Here is a 20,898-nt window from a genome sequence, read left to right on the forward strand (position 1 = left end):
AACCCTTCCAGGGACGGTGCCCCCCCCACGGCCCTGGGCAGCCTGTTCCAATGCCTGAACACCCTCTCCGTGAAGGAATTGTTCCTAATCTCCAGTCTAAACCTCCCCTGGCGCAGCTTGAGGCCATTTTCTCTTGTCCTAACACATGTTACTTGGGAAAAGAGACCACCCTCCACCTCACTACAACCTCCTTTCAGGTAGCTGTAGAGCGTGATAGGTCCCCCCCTGAGCCTTCTCTTCTCCAGACTAAACCCCACCTAGGTCCCTCAGCCGTTCTCCATCACACTTGTGCTCCAGCCCCTTCAGCAGCTCCATTGCCCTTCTCTGGCCCTGCTCCAGCACCTCAATGTCTCTCTTGTAGTGAGGGGCCCAGAACTGAACACAGGATTCAAGGTGCAGCCTCCCCAGTGCCCAGTACAGGGGGATGATCACTGCCCTGGCCCTGCTGGCCACTAGTGCTGATACAGGCCAGCAGCCCGTCTGATTACAGGCCAGGATGCTGTTGGCTTCGTGGCTGCCTGGGCAGAAGCAGGCTCACATTCAGCGCCATCAATCAGCACCCCCAGGTCCTTTTCAATGAGCAACTTTCAAGGAAGGACCAGAAGGCTCAATACAGCTGCATCCTCTTTTGTCCCTGACTTGCAAGGATATTTATTCCAAAAAAGGGCTACCCAGTGTCCCTACATACCTGGGTCCTAAAGAACCCTCATCCTTCAAAATAGCCTTGAAAATGCTGAGGCTTGTGTTTGCTCTGTTAAGCTCAGTACAAAGCTCTTGCTCCATCTTTGACTGGGTGACAGACTTAATCCACGTGATCCACTAGCTTTAATAATGTCATGGTCACTAAGGGAGAGGAGCAAGGGAAAACAAGGGACTTCTACTGCTGCTACTTGCACTCGTCCTGACTGTTAATCAGATGCTGTGACACAGCTCTATCTCCTCCCAGACACAGAAGAATTTCATTAATTTGAAAGGAAATTCATCATTGTGGCAGTTATCAAATTAGTGCTTTATAAGAGTATCTTTCAATTCTCAGTTAAATTGCAATAGAGTGAATTTTGCACACTGAGGACATAGTAACTTGCTGAAAACTCCATCCACAAATAAAATACAGGCTCAGACAGCCCTTGAAGCCTGGCAAGTACAGTAGCATTCAAAACTGACATGCTCACTTGCTAAAGGAGCAGATAATCAGCAAGCACTCATAAAAAAAATCCTGCTTACTGTTTCATGATCAAGTATTATCTGAAAATATAAAGACATAATCAGATCACACTGCCTTTCTTGCAGAAGTATATACATTCATTAACCTTTTCATCTACGAGATAATGAAACCGTTGTTGTAATAATGAGAAGTAATACTGTCAGTGGCGATGGGACATCCTGAAAGCCATTTCACATCCTTTCTACCAGCAGCCATCACCCAGAAATTAGGTGAGACATATAAATACAGTTCAATGTTGAAGCCTCTCCAGTGAAAAGCTCAACCAAGAGTAAATGAGATGACAAGTTTCACCAGACCATATCACACAGCTACAAGACATTACCCAGAAATAATGTTTTCCTCAGCCTCTTTTTTAACAGTGCCTGTTAAACTTCAAATGTTTGTTGCATCTGAGCCTCACCACTCAACAGTCTTTTAGACAGATTTGCATTTAAATACCACGTGAAGAGGAAACACAACTATTTTTTGTGCCTTCATTTCTGCCTACTTGAAAGCATGTTACCATGGAAAAGTATATGAACTTCAATTCACCGATACAGTGAATAGACTTCTAAGTCTATAAACCCTGTGAAACCGTATTAATACAATCAAATATAGAAGTGAACCTTCAAAGAGCACAAATTCTGCTGATTCATTTTTCTAATAGCAAGATTTCACTATAGGCAAACACTTACTACAGTCATAATTATTGTAACACATATGAACAAACTTGAACTGTTCCTCCTTCACCATTAAGTCTGGGTTGCCGAGAGCTGTCTACAACCACAGCCAGGAGAATTAGGCATGCAAATTTCCCCAGGGGAAGCCCAGAGCCCTGGTTCACTTTGGAAAAGGGTGGAGTTCTTCAGTCCACATTCTATGAAGGATTCAAATCCATCAGGATTTGACCCTGGCAGGGAGATGTCAGTGGTCAAAATCTTCCCGTTTTTTCCCTTCCCGAGCAGACATCACTTTATGTTATCATTAAAGTATTTGGCCAACTACAACCAAAGCTGCAGCTCAGCATCAGGACTCACTAGCTTGAAAAGCCTTCATCTGTGCAGGCAGATTACCAGCTACAAGATTAAATTCAGGCCTGCAGCACTAAATATCAAGCCCATCCCATGAGGATGTAATGCAAAATCCCTGTTTATTGCAATTCTCATGTCTCTATTACAGACTCCTCCCACATCCTGTGGAAAGGCTCATATATTCCACGAGACCTCCACTTCTGCGTTTTCATTTCCTCCACTGGCTTTCACGCTCTTTAAACCTACTTCTCCCACAGGCATAATGCTGCCACACCACTGTGTAAGCTGCATTGGCCAGGGCTCTGAAAGGCTCTGCGTGGTTGCACCAGCAAACGTGCCCCAAACCCTGTCCCTAGGCAATGCTACACCATCACCACCACATCAGCACTGCGTCCTCTGCACACAGCAGCTCAACAGCCGCCCCTGGCACTGCACATACCTCACCTCAGTCTGCACAACCCTGAGAGCAAAATGACTACAGGGGCCCACGTACACATATGATGCTGTGCAGTCAAAATACCAACATACTTCTCAAGCACCTACTCTACAATCCCCAGCCATAGCAGTAAGATGAATAGAGCCAGCTCTAGCAGGGATGAAAATCATTGTCTTTAAGCATAAATCACCCGGCCAGCAAGGCATGAATGAACTCATTGCCACAGCAGCTCTTAGGGGGAAAGGCTCTCCCCAGGGATAACATGAATTTTGCAGATAATTCTCATCTGGCAGTAGCTGGATCCATCCTAGAGTCCTGGAGTAGTTCCCTGGATGTCTCCTATCACTCTATTCCTCAGTTGCAGGTACTCTGGTTTCCTAATCTGATTATAATGGTATTCTCTAGCCCTAAAACAAATCTTGGTTTTAGGCCACACAAACAAATCAGAAGGGTCAGTGTGTATTTTTCAAAGGAATTAATTAAGGAGACTCCCTTCAAAGCAAACAGACAAAGCTCTCTAAAGCCTGCTCTGCATTTGCTCCCACCACAGCTAAAACCATTCCATCTTGTCCAAACTCCTTGGTCATAGCAGGTAAGTTACAACTAGTAAGAGATACTAGCTGCAAAGGGGAAGACCTCAATCAATTCCCTTGGTTACAGCATAGAACCATGGAATAGTTAGGGTTGGAAAGGACCTTAAGATCATCTAGTTCCAACCCCCCCTGCCATGGGCAGGGACACCTCGCACTAAACCATGTCACCCAAGGCTCTGTCCAGCATTAAGCACTTCATTCCCCAGCAAGGCCACAGACACAGCTGGGCTGCTTGTGGAATAATGACTGCAAGGAAGGATGCGGAACAAAAGCATAAATAAGGAAAATGACAGCAAGTGGCCACAGTGACGTACGAATATCACATCCACACCTTCCTCTGCTGATGTACTGAGGAATTATGATTTAAAACAGGCATGACACTATGGCCCAAAATGTTCTTTAATGCTATTCATTTATGTAAAGACACAACAATTAATTAACTAAAGTAAGAAAATCTTTGGAACGGCAAAGATGACCCTCAGAGCAGTATCCAGTGCTTTCTGTTACATACATTGTCATGGCTCCAACACACTGGCAAAAATGCTAATTCTTCTTTAACACCCTTATTTCCCTGCAGATCTCTATTTACATTAAGGAAAACAGATCTAGTTTTTTATATGCTAAACCAGTGAAGCAAATTGTCCTGAAAAAGAATGGTGGGTTCTGCTGAGCATGTAAATATATGGAAAGAGATATGAACTCCTGACAAACTGGCAAAATCCCCATTTTTTGCATTGAGTAACATGAAAAAAACCAACTCCAGTAAGATTTCTGAAACTCTCAAGAAGGATTAAAAGAAGCTGAAGTCAGTAAAATATTCAAGCAGGCAGAAAGCAAAGTAAGTAAGGCATTTGTTGGCTTTAATTATGATCAATAAAAACTGTCAGCTCATTAGCATATCATTAGCTACCCTGCTGCTTCCAGAGTGTTAACACGTAGAAATATTAATTTACAAACAAAGACTATCCCAGAGTTGTGAGGCTCTGACTGCAGAAAGTACAAATTTAAGATGGGCGAATCCAATAGAACTTCTTTTTTTTGCCCTATGGAGCAATAAACAGATGTTTGCCATCTGTGGGATTATGGGAAGCAGCTGAGGTAAAAAACCAACAGCTGTAGAATAAAATAATATCATGGATTTCACTCACAGTGACAGCTCAGCTGCTGGAGGATGGAATGGACTCCAGGCTCAAAGCAACTCTCAGACCCTCACTTAGGCTAAAAGTTACCTTTTACCTTGGTTTTACCAGTAAAACTGTTAGTTGCTGTGTTAAAAGAACATAAGCATAAAATAATTGTTCCTACTGTTGAAATCTGAGGGCTTTGAGGAGAGCTCCTCAGAAAAACAGCAACTTGGAAAATTGCCTCATGAGCTGACAGCTCCAAGGGGAAACGGAGTGGGTGGTAAATCACCCTGGCAACAAATCCATGCCAGTACCGAGGCTGGGCAGATCAGCCATCGCTGCACTAGAGACTCTCACTGAGCAATGCTGGCGCTGTGGCTTGGTGCACAGAATGGGAACAAACATCAGAAACTTTTCTATAGCTTGCTCACAAATTAAAAGAATTAATTTCCAGGTGGAGGGGGTGTGTTGTGTTGGTGGATTTTGTTTCTTCATTGGTTCAGCAATTCAGCCTCGACCAGAAAAGTATGCAGTGATTGAAAGAAAACATACAGGACAGAACTTTTCAAGCTGGAGGTCACTTCTCTGTCCTTTTCACTTTGGAAATATATTGCCATTACCTGAATCCTCTCTTTCTTCTGGAAAGTTCCTCATGCCCATACTGGCCTACTCGATGATGATTTGGGGAGTCTTGTAGAAGGAAAAAGTCAGGGTTTCCAGCTAGAAGGTAGGAACAGCCCAAGTCCCACCAGCCAGCCAGCCTCACAGATGAGGCTGTTTGGAAGCAGTGGAAGCTCCAAAGGACAAAGAAACTCATGAACAAAACTCAGTAACCCACTATTCACTCTCAATCGAGAAACACAGTGACACACTTAGCTGAGAAAAACAGAAAGAAAGGAAGGAAAGTACTCCAGGAACAGAAAAATCTACTGCTTTGCAGCAAAGCAAATGCACTGTGTACAATAGCTGGTATCTGCCAAAGCTGGAAGGTTTGCAGGCCAGCAGACCTCTGCTCTAAAAGTCAATACTGACAGGGGCAAACAAGCAAGAGTAATCTGAGGCAAACAGCAGAAGTGTGAGAGTATTCTGGATATGAAATCAAGGAGGAAATGCCCACCAAAAGTGATTAAATTCACCACACTCTGTCCTGGGTTCAGCTCCAGCAGTCATCCAGCAGTCTCCTCCTTAGTAGCTGGTGCAGGGCTGTGGTTTTGACTTTCAGCCTGGGAACAACGCTGATAACACCGATGGTTTTAGTTGTTGCTCAGTGATGTTTACTCTGACCAAGGACTTTCTCAGTCTCATGCTCTGCCAGGGAGGAGGGGAAGCCGGGAGGAAGCAGAGACAGGACACCTGACCCAAACTGCCCAAAGGGCTATTCCACACCACAGCACGTCATGGCCAGTATAGAAACTGGGGGGAGTCACCCAGAAGGCCCAGATCGCTGCTCGGGTCGGGCTGGGTATCGGTCGGCGGGTGGTGAGCGGTTGTGTCCTCTCCCCTTGTTATTTCCCTTATCATCATCATTATTACTGGTGGCAGCAGCAGTGGTTTGTATTATACCTTAGCTACTGGACTGCTCTTATCTCAACCCGTGGGAGTTACATCCCTCCAATTCTCCTCCCCATCCCTCCGGGAGCGGGGAAAGGAAGAAGGAGGGGAGTGAGCGAGCAGCTGCGTGGTTCCAAGTTACCTGCTGGGCTTAAACCACAACACTCTCTCAGCAGGAGACCACAGCAAAGGTTTAAAGGCGAAAGCCAAGAATAGACTCTGGCTCTCCTTGGGCAGTGTCATTCTGTCCCAAGAAGTGGCAAGGCAGAGCACAGCAAGCAGATGAAACCTCCATGAAGGAAACCAAACAAAACCCCCAAATACTGGGCACTGCATCAGTGATTACACTGCTCTCAAGCCTTTTCTCCAAACGTTGGACCTGTCTCAAACCCCAAGTCCACAGTTTCTACTAAAATTCATACAAATCAGATTTCAGGAGCCTAAGACAAATAAACAGAAACATCCTGTGGACTATTTATTGATTCCTTCTTCATGTGCCATTTTCTATCTGCTTACCTTAAAGAAACCATGTTTCCTGTTTCTCTGTCCAAGCCATATACTGCTTTCCGGTGCCAAATCCGTTTCTGGGGGATCAATAACACGTTCATAAATCCTGTAGAGGAAACACATTGCCATTACTCCAATCTTCTTTTTCCTCTGAAGAATTCCTAGTCACAATCAGTTAACAGTAAAAGATGGAAAGTAATACCAAAACAAAAAACTGGATTTTTCATTAAACACAGTATTTATCATTGACGGTTAGGAAGTTATATTGCAACTTATAAAGCAAAAAGGAAAAAAAACTATTAAACCTATCCATTCTGGAAAAACGGTGCACACCTTTCCAAGACCCAACCAGAGAAACAACCCTTTGAGGTTTTCAGACTGTTTAGGATTTGGAATAAACTTCACAAGGAACCTTTATTCTATCTCTCCTCCCACACCGTTTTTCTTTCTACATTTGCACCCAGACCTTTGTTTTATCCACCAGAGAGATTTTATCCACCTCTCCTGCTTGCTACTATCACTGCATTCATTCAGCCTGGGTCCTCTAGTGTGGTGCCACTACAGCACATCCAGCTTGCCCATGTCACCAGCACAGGTCTGCTACAGAATGGGACCTCTGCAACCAAGAGCCATAAAGGTGCTGTGAGGGCTGGAGCAGCTCTGCTCTGGAAACAGGCTGAGAGAGCTGGGCTTGTTCAGCCTCGAGAAGAAAAGGCTCCTTAATGGGAGACCTTAGAGCAGCTCCCAGTGCTTAAAGGGGCCAACAAGAAACCTTGCTGGGGTTTTGGAGAGGGGTTTTGGACAAGGGTCTGTAGGGACAGGACAAGGGGGAATGGCTTTAAACTGACAGAGGGGAGATTGAGATGAGATTTTAGGCAGAATTTCTTCCCTATGCGGGTGGTGAGGCCCTGGACAAGGTTGCCCAGAGAAGCTGTGGCTGCCCCATCTCTGGCAGTGTTTAAGACTAGCTTGAACAGGGCTTGGAGCAGCCTGGTCCAGTGGAAGGTGTCCCTGCCCGTGGCAGGGGGTTCCAAACCATTCTATGATTCTATATATGTTTGGTAATTAGCAATACAGGGGCATTTTCCTAGTTATTCCTCGAGGAACTGGCAATAATAACAGTAAGAAATAACAATGACAACAAGTAACATGAGGTCTATTAGTAAACTTTATGTACTACATAAACTTGCAGATGAATGCAGTAATCTGCACTCCAAGTTTGTAAAATTAATTAATGAAAAACTGCTGTAACAGCATTTTTGAATTCACAAATACAAGTATCTGGAGTTTTAAAAAGGTTTGCTTGGGGTTTTTTGTTTATTTTCAGGGAAGCTGTAATAAAGTTTCTATAACAGCTTTTTCAGGAACTCAGACCACTACAGCAAAGGTATCATTATATTAGAATGCCAAGAATTCCAGACTGAAGTTACTTCCCCTGAATTCTCATTTTGCCAAGCCACACCAGTGGAAGCCATGAACTTAACTGCTTCAGAACAAAAGCAGCATGCTTACTAAGGATTACTGAAACACATTTCCATTGCTATCCAGCTCACAAGGAGTATGCACTGCCGTGCAGTCACACCAGCATGACAGCCAATGGAAAAGACTGGGAATGTATCAAGACCTGCAGCTTAAAGGGATGAAATTCTCTGTATGTTTAAAAGGGGCGAAATAATTTTTCTTCCTTCTTTAAAGCTATGGCTTTAAAACAAACATAGAAAATGAACACTACATTAAAATACAAGTCAACCAAACACAACTCATTGCACAGTCATCTTCTCATACACACTGCAAATGTTCCTAGCCCAAACTCACCAAGTGTAATTATTGAATTCTGTGTTCTAAGTTGCCACATATATTGGTAAGGTTTTGACAAGGGGGAAACTGCAAGGATGGCCTCTGAGAGAAGCTGCCAGAAGCTTTCCCCGTGTCCGATGGAGCCAATGCCAGCCAGCTCTAAGAGGGATCTGCAACTGTCCAAAGCCAAACCCATCAGCAACAGCATGAGGAGGAAAGAACAGCAGAGCCATGTGATGAACTGACCATAACCCCCATTCCCTGCCCCCCAGCACTGCTGGGGGAAAGAGGCAAAGAATTTGCGAGTGAGGTTGAGCCCGGGAGGAAGGGAGGGTGTGGAGAAGGTGTTTTAATGTTTGGGTTTATTTCTCATTAGCCTACTCTGATTTGATGGGTAAGAAATTAAACTAATTTCCTCAAGTTGAGTCTCTTTCACCCATGACAGTAACTGGTGAGTGATCTCTCCTTGCACTTATCTTAACCCACAAGCCTTTTGTTTCATTTTCTCTCCCCTGTCCAGTTGAGAAGGAGCGATAGAGTGGCTTTGGTGGAGGTGTCCAGCCAGGGCCAAATCCACCACACCACGTTATTCTACAATTCATACATTTGCAAAGGCCTAGAAAAAACCCTAGTGTTCAAGAACTTCAAGAAAGCTCTATAAAAGTGTTTATGCCAAACAACAAAGAATCAGATATTCCACCCACTTCCACTTATCCAGAAAAGAAGGAAACCATTTGCCAAAACCAAATGGAAGCAATCTAAAAAGCTGGAGGCAACCTTACTATTTCCTTAAAAAAAAAAAAGAACAGAAAACCCAAGAACAAAACAGTTACATGAAAATTCCAGCTTGAGTGCGAGTACAGGAGTCCAAAGATCTCTTCTAATACTCATGATTTTATTGCCTACGTTGATTATAATCATCATCAGCCACAGCCCTAGTTCATCACATTTCATCAACATGATACATTCAAAGCTCTGGGAAATTTCTGCCTCTGCTAGTTAATCACTTCCAAAATTACCATGCTGAGCTGTTTCACCTGTTCATACAGCAAAACAAGACAACATTCTTTTAAACCATGTTTTGAGACTTAGAAGAACTTTGCACGCACTCTCTCTGTTAATATTGTAAAGTGGAAATAGACCCTCACTGCCATACCTCATGCAGAATTGAAGACCTACTCAGATGCAAAACTGCTGCAAAATGCTGGATGAGGAACAAAGAACTGACATTCTTCATGAGAAAACCACTCACGGAATTGCACTATCATACTAGGAATTTCTCTGTGGATGTATAGCACATCTTTAGTCATGACTTAGCTCAATAATGTTCTCACCAGAAAATTTCTCATCTCGTAAAAAGGCTCATCAATATTCCATGAACTCCACTTCTGCTAACAGATAAAATCCCAATGCTGACCAGGTTCAACAACACGACTTATTGAGGAATAGTTTATTTTTATTCACCTGGCCTTGTTACAATTTATAAAGGAACTCTACAATATCTGTCTGCAATTACATAGTAAAAAACCCAAATCCTAACTGACCTTACTATATGGCAGTTCAACAACAGCAAGGAGGAAAACACATCAGAGACAGACCAAAGTGGTTTATCTTGCCCTTTCTGAGGATTTAACAAAGACTTTCAACCTATATGAAAAAGGCTGTAGCAACCTTCCTCCCAGATTCTCTGCAGAAAGTACCGTTCCTAACACGTGTTCCCCATATTCCTCTACTGTTCTACTCTAATTCCTTTTCTGAAGCAGGGATTTATGTTAAATTAAGGGATTAATTAAAGGTTAGTTTATGCCTTATTCTGTATGTGTCTAAGAGGCAGGTTGGTTTTCTTCTCCATAGATCTGCCCATGGAGTAACAGGCTCAGGATTCCAGAGAAGGAATGAGATGTAGATCAGTCCTTGCTTATTTTCCAAGGGAAAAAGATGCATTGGTCGACACTATTTGGTTAGTGAACAATGGGAGCTTAGTTTATTACTATATACTGTTAAACATCAGCAGAAAAGCCCCAGCAAGTATACACACAGCTTATCTCTGTACTCTTGGGAAACGAAGAGGTCAAAAAGCACATCTGAATTCCTAACAGCCAAAGACGAAAGAAAAATGAATCACAAGGAACATGGTTCACCATGTACCACTTCTCTAATGAATTAAAAATAAATGAAAAATAAAAAACACAAACCACAAACCAGATCCCTGCATCTCCTGACCAAGTGGGAGAGTGATACAAAAAAATCCATGGGACTTTTCCAGCAAGACTACAATCTGCCACACAAAGGGAAAACAGCTGCACAAAATAAAACTGGAACTACATGCAAGAAGCTTCTGAACTAATTTGAGCAAAGAGACATCACAGCATTACTAAACTCACAACTAGAGACTGAGAGTTAAGGAATTTTTATATTTAATAAATTTGAAATATAATTTACTATTCAATAAAGATGAAAACAAGCATTTTCAAGTATCAGTGAGCAGAGCTTCACCACAACAGGTTGCCTGCTGGTGGCCAGCAGAGCTGACCGGTGTGCAGCTGGAGCAAAGCAGGAACCAGTGACAGAACTGGTCACAAGAACATCAGAAACCCTGCAGCATTCCTAGAGCAGGTTTCTGAGAAGGAGAGAGACTTCACAGCTACTGAAGACACCCTGTCCATACAACATTATTAAGGTGGTACTTGATACCTTAGCAGTTGGGAATAGGGTTTCACCCAGACATCAGGGTTACCCACGGATGTGTGCCATGTACAAGGCTACCAAGTACTACTGATCACTGAGGTGATTGTTCAGGGGTTTCCCTCACTTAGAAAAACCCACAAAGCACAAACATTTTGTAAGGTATCTCAAAGGGTAATGAGATAAGCTTCTACTTACAGGTGAAAATTTCTTACAACTATTGCTTGTGAAGCGGGAAAAAACCTTGTTCTGCTCCCCTTCCTCTACCGGTTTTCATTTGTAAGAAAAGAGGTATTTTTCAGGCTGAAAAACTACTGTTGCTGAACAGACACAAAAGGATCATTCTTTTTTAACATCTACATTAAGCTCACACATCATTCTCATTCCTTTGCTTGATTTTTCTGGGCTGAGGTGTGTCACTTATTTATATGGCTTGATCCATGCCTGGCCAATACTCCAGGTTATGAAGTGCTGGTCTAGAGCTCCTTGGAGATCAGTCTCCAACATATTTGGCTTTGGTATCCACACAGGGAAATGCACAATACACTTCACAAGAACAGGAATGCTTAGAAAGAGGGCTCCGGGGAACTGTAGTCTAGCCCCTCCAGCATGAGGAGGCCCAGGGCTCCAGGTTAATGGAAGCTCTACTCCATGCTTCAGACTTTCAGATTTACGTTTACTGCATGCACTTTCCAAGAGAAAGCTTGACTTGCCCCTACTTTATGCCAACATACTTCAAAGAAGCTAAACCATAAACCTGCAGTTATACAGCCATGAACATTCTTTCTTGAACCGTTCATGCTCAGAATACATTCATTAACCACCCTTCCATTTAGCTACATGTAGGAAGAAAAACACCTGTTAATTGACACAGACCCACGATCCTTGTGCTTTGTATCTGCACCGTATTTGGATTTATTAAGCATTCTTATGCAAACCTCAGAAAGACGTTTTTCAAGGATGCATTCCAAACAGGTGTCTGTGGCATAATGAACACAATGTACAGAAAGAGAAAATCTATAAAATGAACAGTGGATTCCTGAAAGGAAGCCCATCCAAAGCATCTGCATGCAAATACACATACATGCACCTTCCTCTGCACAGAGGAAGAACCTCTCTAGAAATGAAGCTCTCCTGGACAAGGAGACAGCTCCCTTCCACACATTCAATCTAAAATTATTTTGAACACCTTTATAATATTCTGGTAAAATGAGGAAATATCCTCATTTTACATGTGTGTAAACTGAGGCACAGAAAGACGAACTGATTAACCAAGATGACAAAGACAGTCAGGGAGGGACAGTGCCCACGATCTAAGCCATCAGACCAGGCACAACTGAGGCTTAACAGCCACATGCACTGGGCCAGTGCCCTCTGGAAAAAACGTGACCTGAAATTGCCTCTTGCAGTGGAGATTCCTTATACACTACTTGAACAAGCAAAAGTTGACACTTGGAGAGTATTTCCACTTTTGTGGAGGTGCAGCTCTACTTCAGACGTACATATTTGCCATGCCAGAAACATTTTGGAAAGAGCTGAAATATTTAGCAGAACACGAAAATAAACTTTGTGCCTGGTTGCATTAGAATACATCTGCCAACATGGAGTAATCAGGAGACGTAACTGCCTAAAATTCTGAATAAGAGACTCCAACAGTTACTACAAAGCAGCACACCAAATCATGACATTTCTAAATTTTCAGGTCTAAAATATGACTAGATCACTAAAATAGGAACATGCCTTCTTAAATGGGCTAGACAGGAACCAGACAGATTTATTTTATTAGTAGTACCATTAAAAAATAAATAGCTGCAGTCTAAATATTCATGTGGCTGAGGCAAGGCAGGAACCTTATTTCTCAGCCCCTGGTCTCTGTTAACCCAAGAACAGGCTTTTTTGTTCCTGATCAGGCCAGAATTTATCCCACTGAAGCTATAAATTTCCATGTAACCACCAGGTGTTGAATTCATCACACCCAATTTTAGATGTCTCTTAAGTTGACACCTACAGTGGAGCTGGTCCTCTAGACTCACTTCTCTAATGAAGAGACATCAGTGTTTCTAGGGTGTGATTCATCTTACAGTAAATGAATCACTCTCTGAAGGTCCCACGACTGCACAGGACCCCTTGCTGACATTAGGGTGAATCATCAGAACACATTTTTGCAATTCAAAACCTGATCCTCAAAACTGACATTCTCTTGCAACTATTCGATCCATCTGGATCCTCAGATCCTTTAAATAAACTGAAGGGTGTAGAAAAGTCACACAAAATAACGCGCTGTTCACAGCAAAGTCTTCCAAATAGCACTCAACCTGTAATGGAATGTCAGAGGAGAGAGGAAGGTTCCTCCATATTTTGCATCAGCCTTTCTCTGTTTAACATCCTTGCTGGCAACATGGGATGATGGGATTGAGCACCTTCACCAAGCTGTGTGGTGTGGTCGACAGGCTGGAGGGAAGAGGTGTTCAAGGCCAGGCTGGACGGGGCTTGGAGCAACCTGGTCTAGTGGAAGGAGTCCCTGCCCATGGGAGGGTGTTGGAACCGGATGACCTTTATGGTCCCCTCCAACCCAAACCAGCCCAGGATTCTATGAAATAGTAAAAGTCAGGCTTCCTAACAGAGTCTATTATACAAAATAACCAGCAGCTTTAAAAAGTTTGTCCAACATGTTTTCTCATTCCCAGCTGCTTAAAGAAACTGATGATTAGATGAGTCTCTCACTTTAAGACAGGACATTGGCATTTGTCTATATGTCTATCCTTCCAAAGGGGTTAAAAACTGATTTTAAAAAGAAATAAGATATCATTATCTTTCAACCCATTTTCTCTATGCTTCCCAATGAAAATGTGTCAATACCAATGTGTTGGGATTTTCTTGATAGTGTTTGCAGATAGAATGCATTATTTGACACACATTCAGGTCTGGAGCAACTTGAACTGAATTATTCATTCAGTTCAGAGTGTTCTGCTTCAGAAAAATCATCTTCCTGAGGGAAAGTTTGATTTTTTGTGCCATCTCCTCTGTCCTAGTCTAGGAGTTCACGATCACACAACAGAGGAAAACAATTTAGATTAAAATCTCGGGGTTTGAGGGAAGACTTTTGTTATTAAATTTTGAATATGTAACAATAACTGACAAGTATTAATCCAAAGTTATTGTTCAGCTCCAGGAGGTAGGTATCCAGTAATAGTATATGTTGGGTAAAAGACTCACAAGGGCATGCTCAGGTTTTAAGTTCTCTTCAAACTCTGTCACCCAAACGATTTCATTGATTTTCCTGTATAATCACAGAGATAAGGTTAATGTGCTCTACTTTTCAGATTTATTATTCCAACCACAAATTAAATTTAGAAGTAAAAATGTATCTAAATAAAACTCCGACAGCCATCTCTCACTCTTTCATTCAAGAGAAAGGCAATTCAGCTTTCAAGCCCTCTAATCAACAGGAGGAAATGAAACAAATACAAGTAAAGGTGATTAGAGGAGCATGTTTCACTGAATTTTAGTAGTATTTCTTGGGCATGAAACTAAACCAAGTCATTGTTATTGATTCAAGTAGGGGACTGGACCCACTAAATGACATGACATTGGCCACATGAAGGGCAGAAATGCATCTTTTGCAGAGTACTATCCCTGTATGGCATCTTTCATCTGGAGACACTGAGGTGAATTCAAACACCTTTACAAACAAGGTCAGTATTATCCACTTCACTTTGTAAATGACGAAACAGATACAACTGGTTCCTGGTAACAGTCCTAACAGTATCTAAACCCCAGGCTAACAGCCTGTCTACAAGGCTGCAGTGTTTATCCACCCATGTAACAGACACTCCTGGAAGTGCAAGAAACCCAGAAAATAGACTTGAGTCAGAAGCAGAAATTTGTCCATTTGCCTGGGATTTTCGAGAGCTGTGAGAGAACAAATTACGTCCAACTACAAGCTCAAATGGGTCTTACATGTGATGTATCCAGAGCACTATCCAAGTGCCAGAGCATAAAACACATAGCGGTAGGTTTATTTACGATGCACACAAGTATCCACTACAGACAAGGAGACAAACCCATCTATAAATGACAACAACACTAAGCCCATGGGATCACTAAAAGACACCCTTTGAACTCAACAAGCTTTGAATCAGATTCTAAAAAAGAACACCGAACAAAGCAAACTCTTAACAGGAGAGCTATAAGCACTGCACACTCACTTCTTACCATACCAAGCATCATATGAAAAGCCTATCTTGGATGAACCAAATGTTCAGAGCACATCCCAGATGCCAAGTATCAGTAAACCAATTAAACCAAGCAATTAAAAACAGATTCTAGAAATAAGAGGGGAAAATTAATTCAGTGGGTTCTTCCAAGATAGAAAACGAAGGAAAGCTCTTCTCCCACAAATAAAACAAGAAGCCCTTACAGCAGGATGGATATGAAGTTAAAAAACTATATTAAAGTATCTATGAAACAACTAGTAAACAATGAAGCTGATCTGACATCAGAAAGCAAGAGAACAAAAATGTGCATCATGATAATAGCACAAAGCAGCACTGGCAGTTCTGGTCTTGCAGCAAAATTAACCCCTGCATAAAGTTCTACCAGAACAAACAGGTAAAACCGTGGTCACATGGCTCAAGTCATCTCCATTTTGTCACGGGGAGTGGAGAAATAACTAAGGTTATCGCTGGTGTTTGTCATGAGATATTTGTTGAGTGAGAACTGGCAGCACTGAAACTTGGCTTCTGTTACATCTAGCTTCATCATGCAAGGACCTGGCAATCCCTGGCCCAAGACCTATAGCACATGGGTCTTCCCAACTGGCCATTACAGCAGAACCTGAAGCACAGTAAGCTTACACCTTAGAAACAGTCCTTCTTCACAAAAGATATGCAGCTTTCCTCTTTTCTGCCTTACACTGATCTCAGCCCCTGATCTTTACCCAGCACAGTAAGACAGGCGCAACTGCAAGATTCCAACTCCTTCCTGCACTGCTACAAAAACTACATTTAAAGGAAGCCACTCACAAGCAAACTTTCTACTAAACAGTTTCTTTCCCCTCCTCCAAATAAAATCACCTGCTGAGAAGTTAATTTCTTTACAGTGTATCTTGTCATAAGATCATCTCATCAAGAGGTTCGTGTCATCACTAAATGATTTCTGTATAATCATAAAATCATCTCCTCCATATTCCAGAGCCAATTTCTTTTCGTGACTGAAGGTACCTGCAGGCTGAGGATCACAGGCTTTGCTTGTTCACACCTTGCCTTTGCTGCCCCAGTCCTGCCAGAGCCCTCCCGTGAGGGCTTGCCACTGGGCAAGCCTCTCCCTGGAGCTGCCACTCCTCCCCATTAGCCAGTCTCTGTGACCCTATGGAGGGCCGACTCATCCCATGTTCCTCAGTTCTTGCCACAGGTTCCCCAGATAACCCACAGCTCCCTTTTCCCAGGGTATTTTTCAACTGCCCATTTTAGCCTTGGTGGTTTGAAAGACAACATTGCGCTCTCTCCGTAACTAATTGGCCGTGACTCAGGTGGTGTACGAAACACACAGCAAACATTGAATGAGCCACTATATTGGTGCTAAAATCAATGCTCCCTCCGTAACTGATTGGCCGTGACTCAGGTGGTGTACGAAACACACAGCAAACATTGAATGAGCCACTATATTGGTGCTAAAATCAAGTTTTGATGGAAACTGCCAGGCAGACAGACAGAAAAGCACTCTCCAAGGACAGCGCTCAGGTTTGGAGCTCACCTCTCCCAGCATCTGAAAGGAGGTGAAAGCGTGGCTCAGCTGAAGTCAAGGAGAGCTTTCACTGCAATGAGACTTCACTGGGGCCAGGATTTCACCCCAGGGATGCTGCACAGTGCGTCTTGCAGTCAAGTTTAAGGTAAGTGGTTGGTGTGACACAAAAGGATTCAGCAAGGGCTTGGGAAGTCCTTCTAGTTGCATTAGTTGTCATGGGGCTAGTCATTTGCTCTCACTTTTCATTCCTGAATGCCACTAAAATTGCAGCCCAATTAGGTAATGCAGCTTCTGCTGATTCTTTGATTACTGACTGATCGCAGATACGAAAGCAACTTCTAGGACTGGAAGTAGCATGTTACCTTACTCCTATGCTGAGGATCAAACTATCATCTTTCACCCTACTGCTCCTTCGATGTATCATTACTTTGGTAATACAGATCACAGTAATGTTCTTAAATTAGTAAAATATTTAAACTAGAAGCAGTGGCTAATACCTGTTTTTTATTTTTTTTTTTCTAAAATAAAAAACCACCACCAAAACCACAAGACACCCCAACCAGCTCACTTTACACTTACTGTGCAGAAATGGAATACTTCCTCAACTCCCAGAAACACCTCACCTTCTGAAGCATGAGGCTGGGCTGCCTTTGCCACTCTCTCTATCAGCACATTTGCAAAGCAGCTCTCACCCACAGCTCAGAACCAGAAACTCAGTTGTCCCCACACTCAGTATGGAGCCCACTTGTCCCTCCCTACATGCTGCAGGACCATCCAAATGTCACAGAGGCCTGGACAGAGCTCTTCCAGAGGCAGGGAAGCCTGCAAACATGCCACATGGCTCTGCGGGACGTGTGAAGTGCAAGAGGACACCTCTGCTGCTGCAGCAAGATGCCTGCCAGAGCCATGGCAGCCCCACTCATGGTGTTCCCACGCCTGGACACGTTCCACCTCTGAGCACCCCACATGTGCCCAGCTCCCCACACCCCAGGAACAAACATGACTGCTCATGGCGCCACTGTCTGCCCTTAAAAGTGCTGTCAGGCTACTCCATCAAAGTGGTGCCATGATGAGGACTGTCAGGTTTGGGCAGTAATAAATGCAGTCAAGCAGCTCCACCACCCTGCAGTCAACTGGAAGGTTTTGACAAGGCTGGCTTCCTAAAAAGAATTACCTTTCAGGAATTATTGCTGTTCTAAACTGTCACAGAAAATAAAGAGACTCCCCAAGTACTAAATGCCTTCATAAAGCTCTGGGCTGGTTTCACAGACTTGAGCAGTCTCAGTTGCCCTCTCCCACCCCACAGCACTCGTGAGGTTTCAGATCATTGGGAAAGACTCTGTGTTATTTGCTATATGGAGACTCAGATCTCAAGTCAGCTTCTGAATACTTCAGAGGGGTTCTCATCTGCTCTTTGGCAAAGGGCCAGTGCTTTTATAAAGGTATTTAACTAAAATTATACTACCATTTCTCAATTCAGCTCCAGTACTACCCTATGTGACATCCAGTTCTAAACTCCAGTTAGTGAACCACTTCAAACAGGAGAGTTCATTTCTGGGTTGGATCTCAGTTAATCTGCCTGGCTGCGGCAAGATAATTGTTTTATAATCCAAAGAGAACAAAACTCAAAACATTTGCTCTCTCTGGTGGATTCTCAAATTCTTGTGCTCGTCCTCTGCCCATCTGACCCCATCAGCGCTCCAGCAAATGAAAGTAGAACCAAACAGCAGGAGATGTCCCCTGAAAAACATTCACACAAACAAATAGATGGGTACATTTCAAACTATGCAGGGTAAGCATTCAGCGACTGCTCTTGTAAGTAACCACCCCAATTTAAGGGTTTATTACTTTGACATTGAAAAAAATTGAAAGTCTACATATGTATTGGGACACTATAAAATATACTTGAAAATGGGATAATACAGCTCTTCACACACAAAATCATTTGAGGCTTGCCAGTCTTGATTTCAGATAATTTCCTCTGCCATTACCCATCCTTCCTCTCCAACACACCCATGGCACACAAACACAAAGAAAGGGAGATGCCAGTGGTAAAGCAGAACATACTACTCCTGCCCTGCTCAAGTCATCAACCTGTCTCTCAATGTTTCCCCTTCCCCAGAAAGCCCAGAAAGCCCCAGTGCTAAATCCAGCTACATCCAGTCTATATCCAGCAGTAGCTGGGCTTTGTGGCTACCAAACTCAGCTCCACAGATCCCTAAAACTCAGGGGCTGCCAAAGCTCCTGTTGAGGAGCCTTAACCCAAGCCCTAGGGGTTGACTTTTACTCTTCAATAACTGACACTCGCAGGACCTGGATCAGCTCCTGAAAGAAACCCAAAGCAGACAGCAGCTCCACTCAGAGTAGGAGCTACGTGAGGCCTTTGCTGCAGCACAGAACCCACAGACCTGCACAAGTGGTTGCTTGCCTTTTAGGGGTAGTCAAAGGATGTAGGACAGGCAGGCAGAGTATAGACTGCTCTCAGTTGTGTTCCATAGTGCTTTTCCAGCACTTTCATAAATACTCATGGCCTTCTCCCAATTCTAGCCATGCAGTATGAAAAAAAATTAAAGTTCAGCTGATTTTTCCAGGATGAAACAAATCAATTTTCATCATAACGAGGGACTGGGTTAAGACATACCATCACTCAGTCTTTGGTCACACCCACACTACCATTCTGCTGATGCATTACCCAGTCAAGGAAACATCCCAGCTATTAAAATACTTCTTTAAAAATTAATCTTTTATCACATAATGCTGAATTCATCCTGAACATTTCCTTGAAGATTAACTGCAGTAATTGTAATGACACAGGCGTGACAGCAGCTGATGTGACATGCCACTGGATCTCTCTCTTATGCTAAAGAGTTTACAGCCTCTCTCAAACAAAAGGGACAGTCAGTAAGTGGAAATTAACTTCCAACACACAAGACCACAGACCTGAAGTTCAGGGCACCTATAACACACAATTACAGCACCCTTCCCAAGTCACTATTTCTCTGACAGCTTCTGTCACAGACTGAAGAGCACAGAAGCAATCTGGGTCACAAAATCACATTCACATGTTGAGAGTAAATTACTGACCTGCTTAGTACTGCCACCACACCACCTCTTGTCTGCAGAGGAAGGGTTTTACAGTAAGTAAAGCAGTGAATCCCTCTTGTAAATACATCCTTTAACCTTTGTTAAACTTACTACATTTTAATTAAAGTCACAGGACTCTGTTTAGATAAATTGAAAACTACAGGCTGGCAGTCAGAATATGTTATTCATAACAACTCAGATGTCTTGGAGTCCCACATTTGGATTCTGTTGCTTTAATTTATTTTTCCAATTAAAAACCTCTCCCTGCTCATGCTTTTTTTTAATTCCCTAATGTCCTGTTCTATCAGGAGAAACATAAAAGAAACAGACAACACAGTTTTTCAATTGGAGACTACTTTCCAGCCTGCTCCAGTTTTATAATCTTTTATCTTATGCTCATACCAAGCCCCTCCATAAAACAGCTGAAAGTACCCATCAGAACCACAGCCTGGATTCGCAGTTAAAGGCGCTCCAGCATGTATTTTCACTGGAAAGAATTCCTTTTTGCAGCAAAGTGCCTTTCTCCTTTTTGTGCCTGCAGAGTTCAGGTAAAGGAATACTGATACCATCTGAAGAGGAAAGGACCTTTGTAGCAATATGGTTGATGAGAATGAAAACAATAAAAATTGATGAGAAGCTCCCCATGACCTGGCAGCATGTGCTTGAGCCCAGGACCCCACCGTGTGCTGGGCTGCATCCCCAGAGCATCAGCAGCAGGTCGAGGGAGGAGATTCTGCCCCTCTACTGTGCTCTGGGGAGATCTCCCCCTGCAGTCCTGTGTCCAGCTCTGAGGCAACAACACAAGAGGGACATGGAGCTGTTGGAGCGAGTCCAGAGGAAGGGATGGAGATGCTGCAAGGGCTGGAGCAGCTCTGCTCTGGAGACAGGCTGAGAGAGCTGGGCTTGTTCAGCCTGGAAAAGAGAAGCATCTGGGGAGACTTTAGAGCGGCTTCCAATACCTGAAGGGGCTACAAGAAACCTGGAGAGAGGCTTTGGACAAGGACAGGACAAGAGGGAATGGCTTTAACCTGACAGAGAGGAGATTGAGATGAGACATTAGGAGGAAGTTTTTCCCTGTGAGGGTGCTGAGGCGCTGGCACAGGTTGCCCAGAGAAGCTGTGGCTGGCCCAACCCCCGGCGG

The 20,898-nt window shown here is 43.3% G+C and overlaps 1 protein-coding gene across 1 annotated transcript in view; it reads right to left on the reverse strand.

The window, feature by feature from the left end:
• Nucleotides 1-20,898, reverse strand: part of NELL1 (NEL-like 1 (chicken)) — a gene marked incomplete at both ends in the record, with an annotated part of 49,538 nt that overhangs the window by 24,735 nt on the left and 3,905 nt on the right. The window contains one exon of the mRNA XM_010023886.1: nt 6,456-6,552. Within this exon, the coding sequence (XP_010022188.1) occupies nt 6,456-6,552 (97 nt within the window). The remainder of the gene's footprint in view (nt 1-6,455; nt 6,553-20,898) is intronic.

The sequence above is a fragment of the Nestor notabilis genome, unplaced genomic scaffold, assembly GCF_000696875.1.
Source record: "Nestor notabilis isolate BGI_N333 unplaced genomic scaffold, ASM69687v1 scaffold2501, whole genome shotgun sequence".
Lineage (NCBI taxonomy): Eukaryota > Metazoa > Chordata > Aves > Psittaciformes > Psittacidae > Nestor > Nestor notabilis.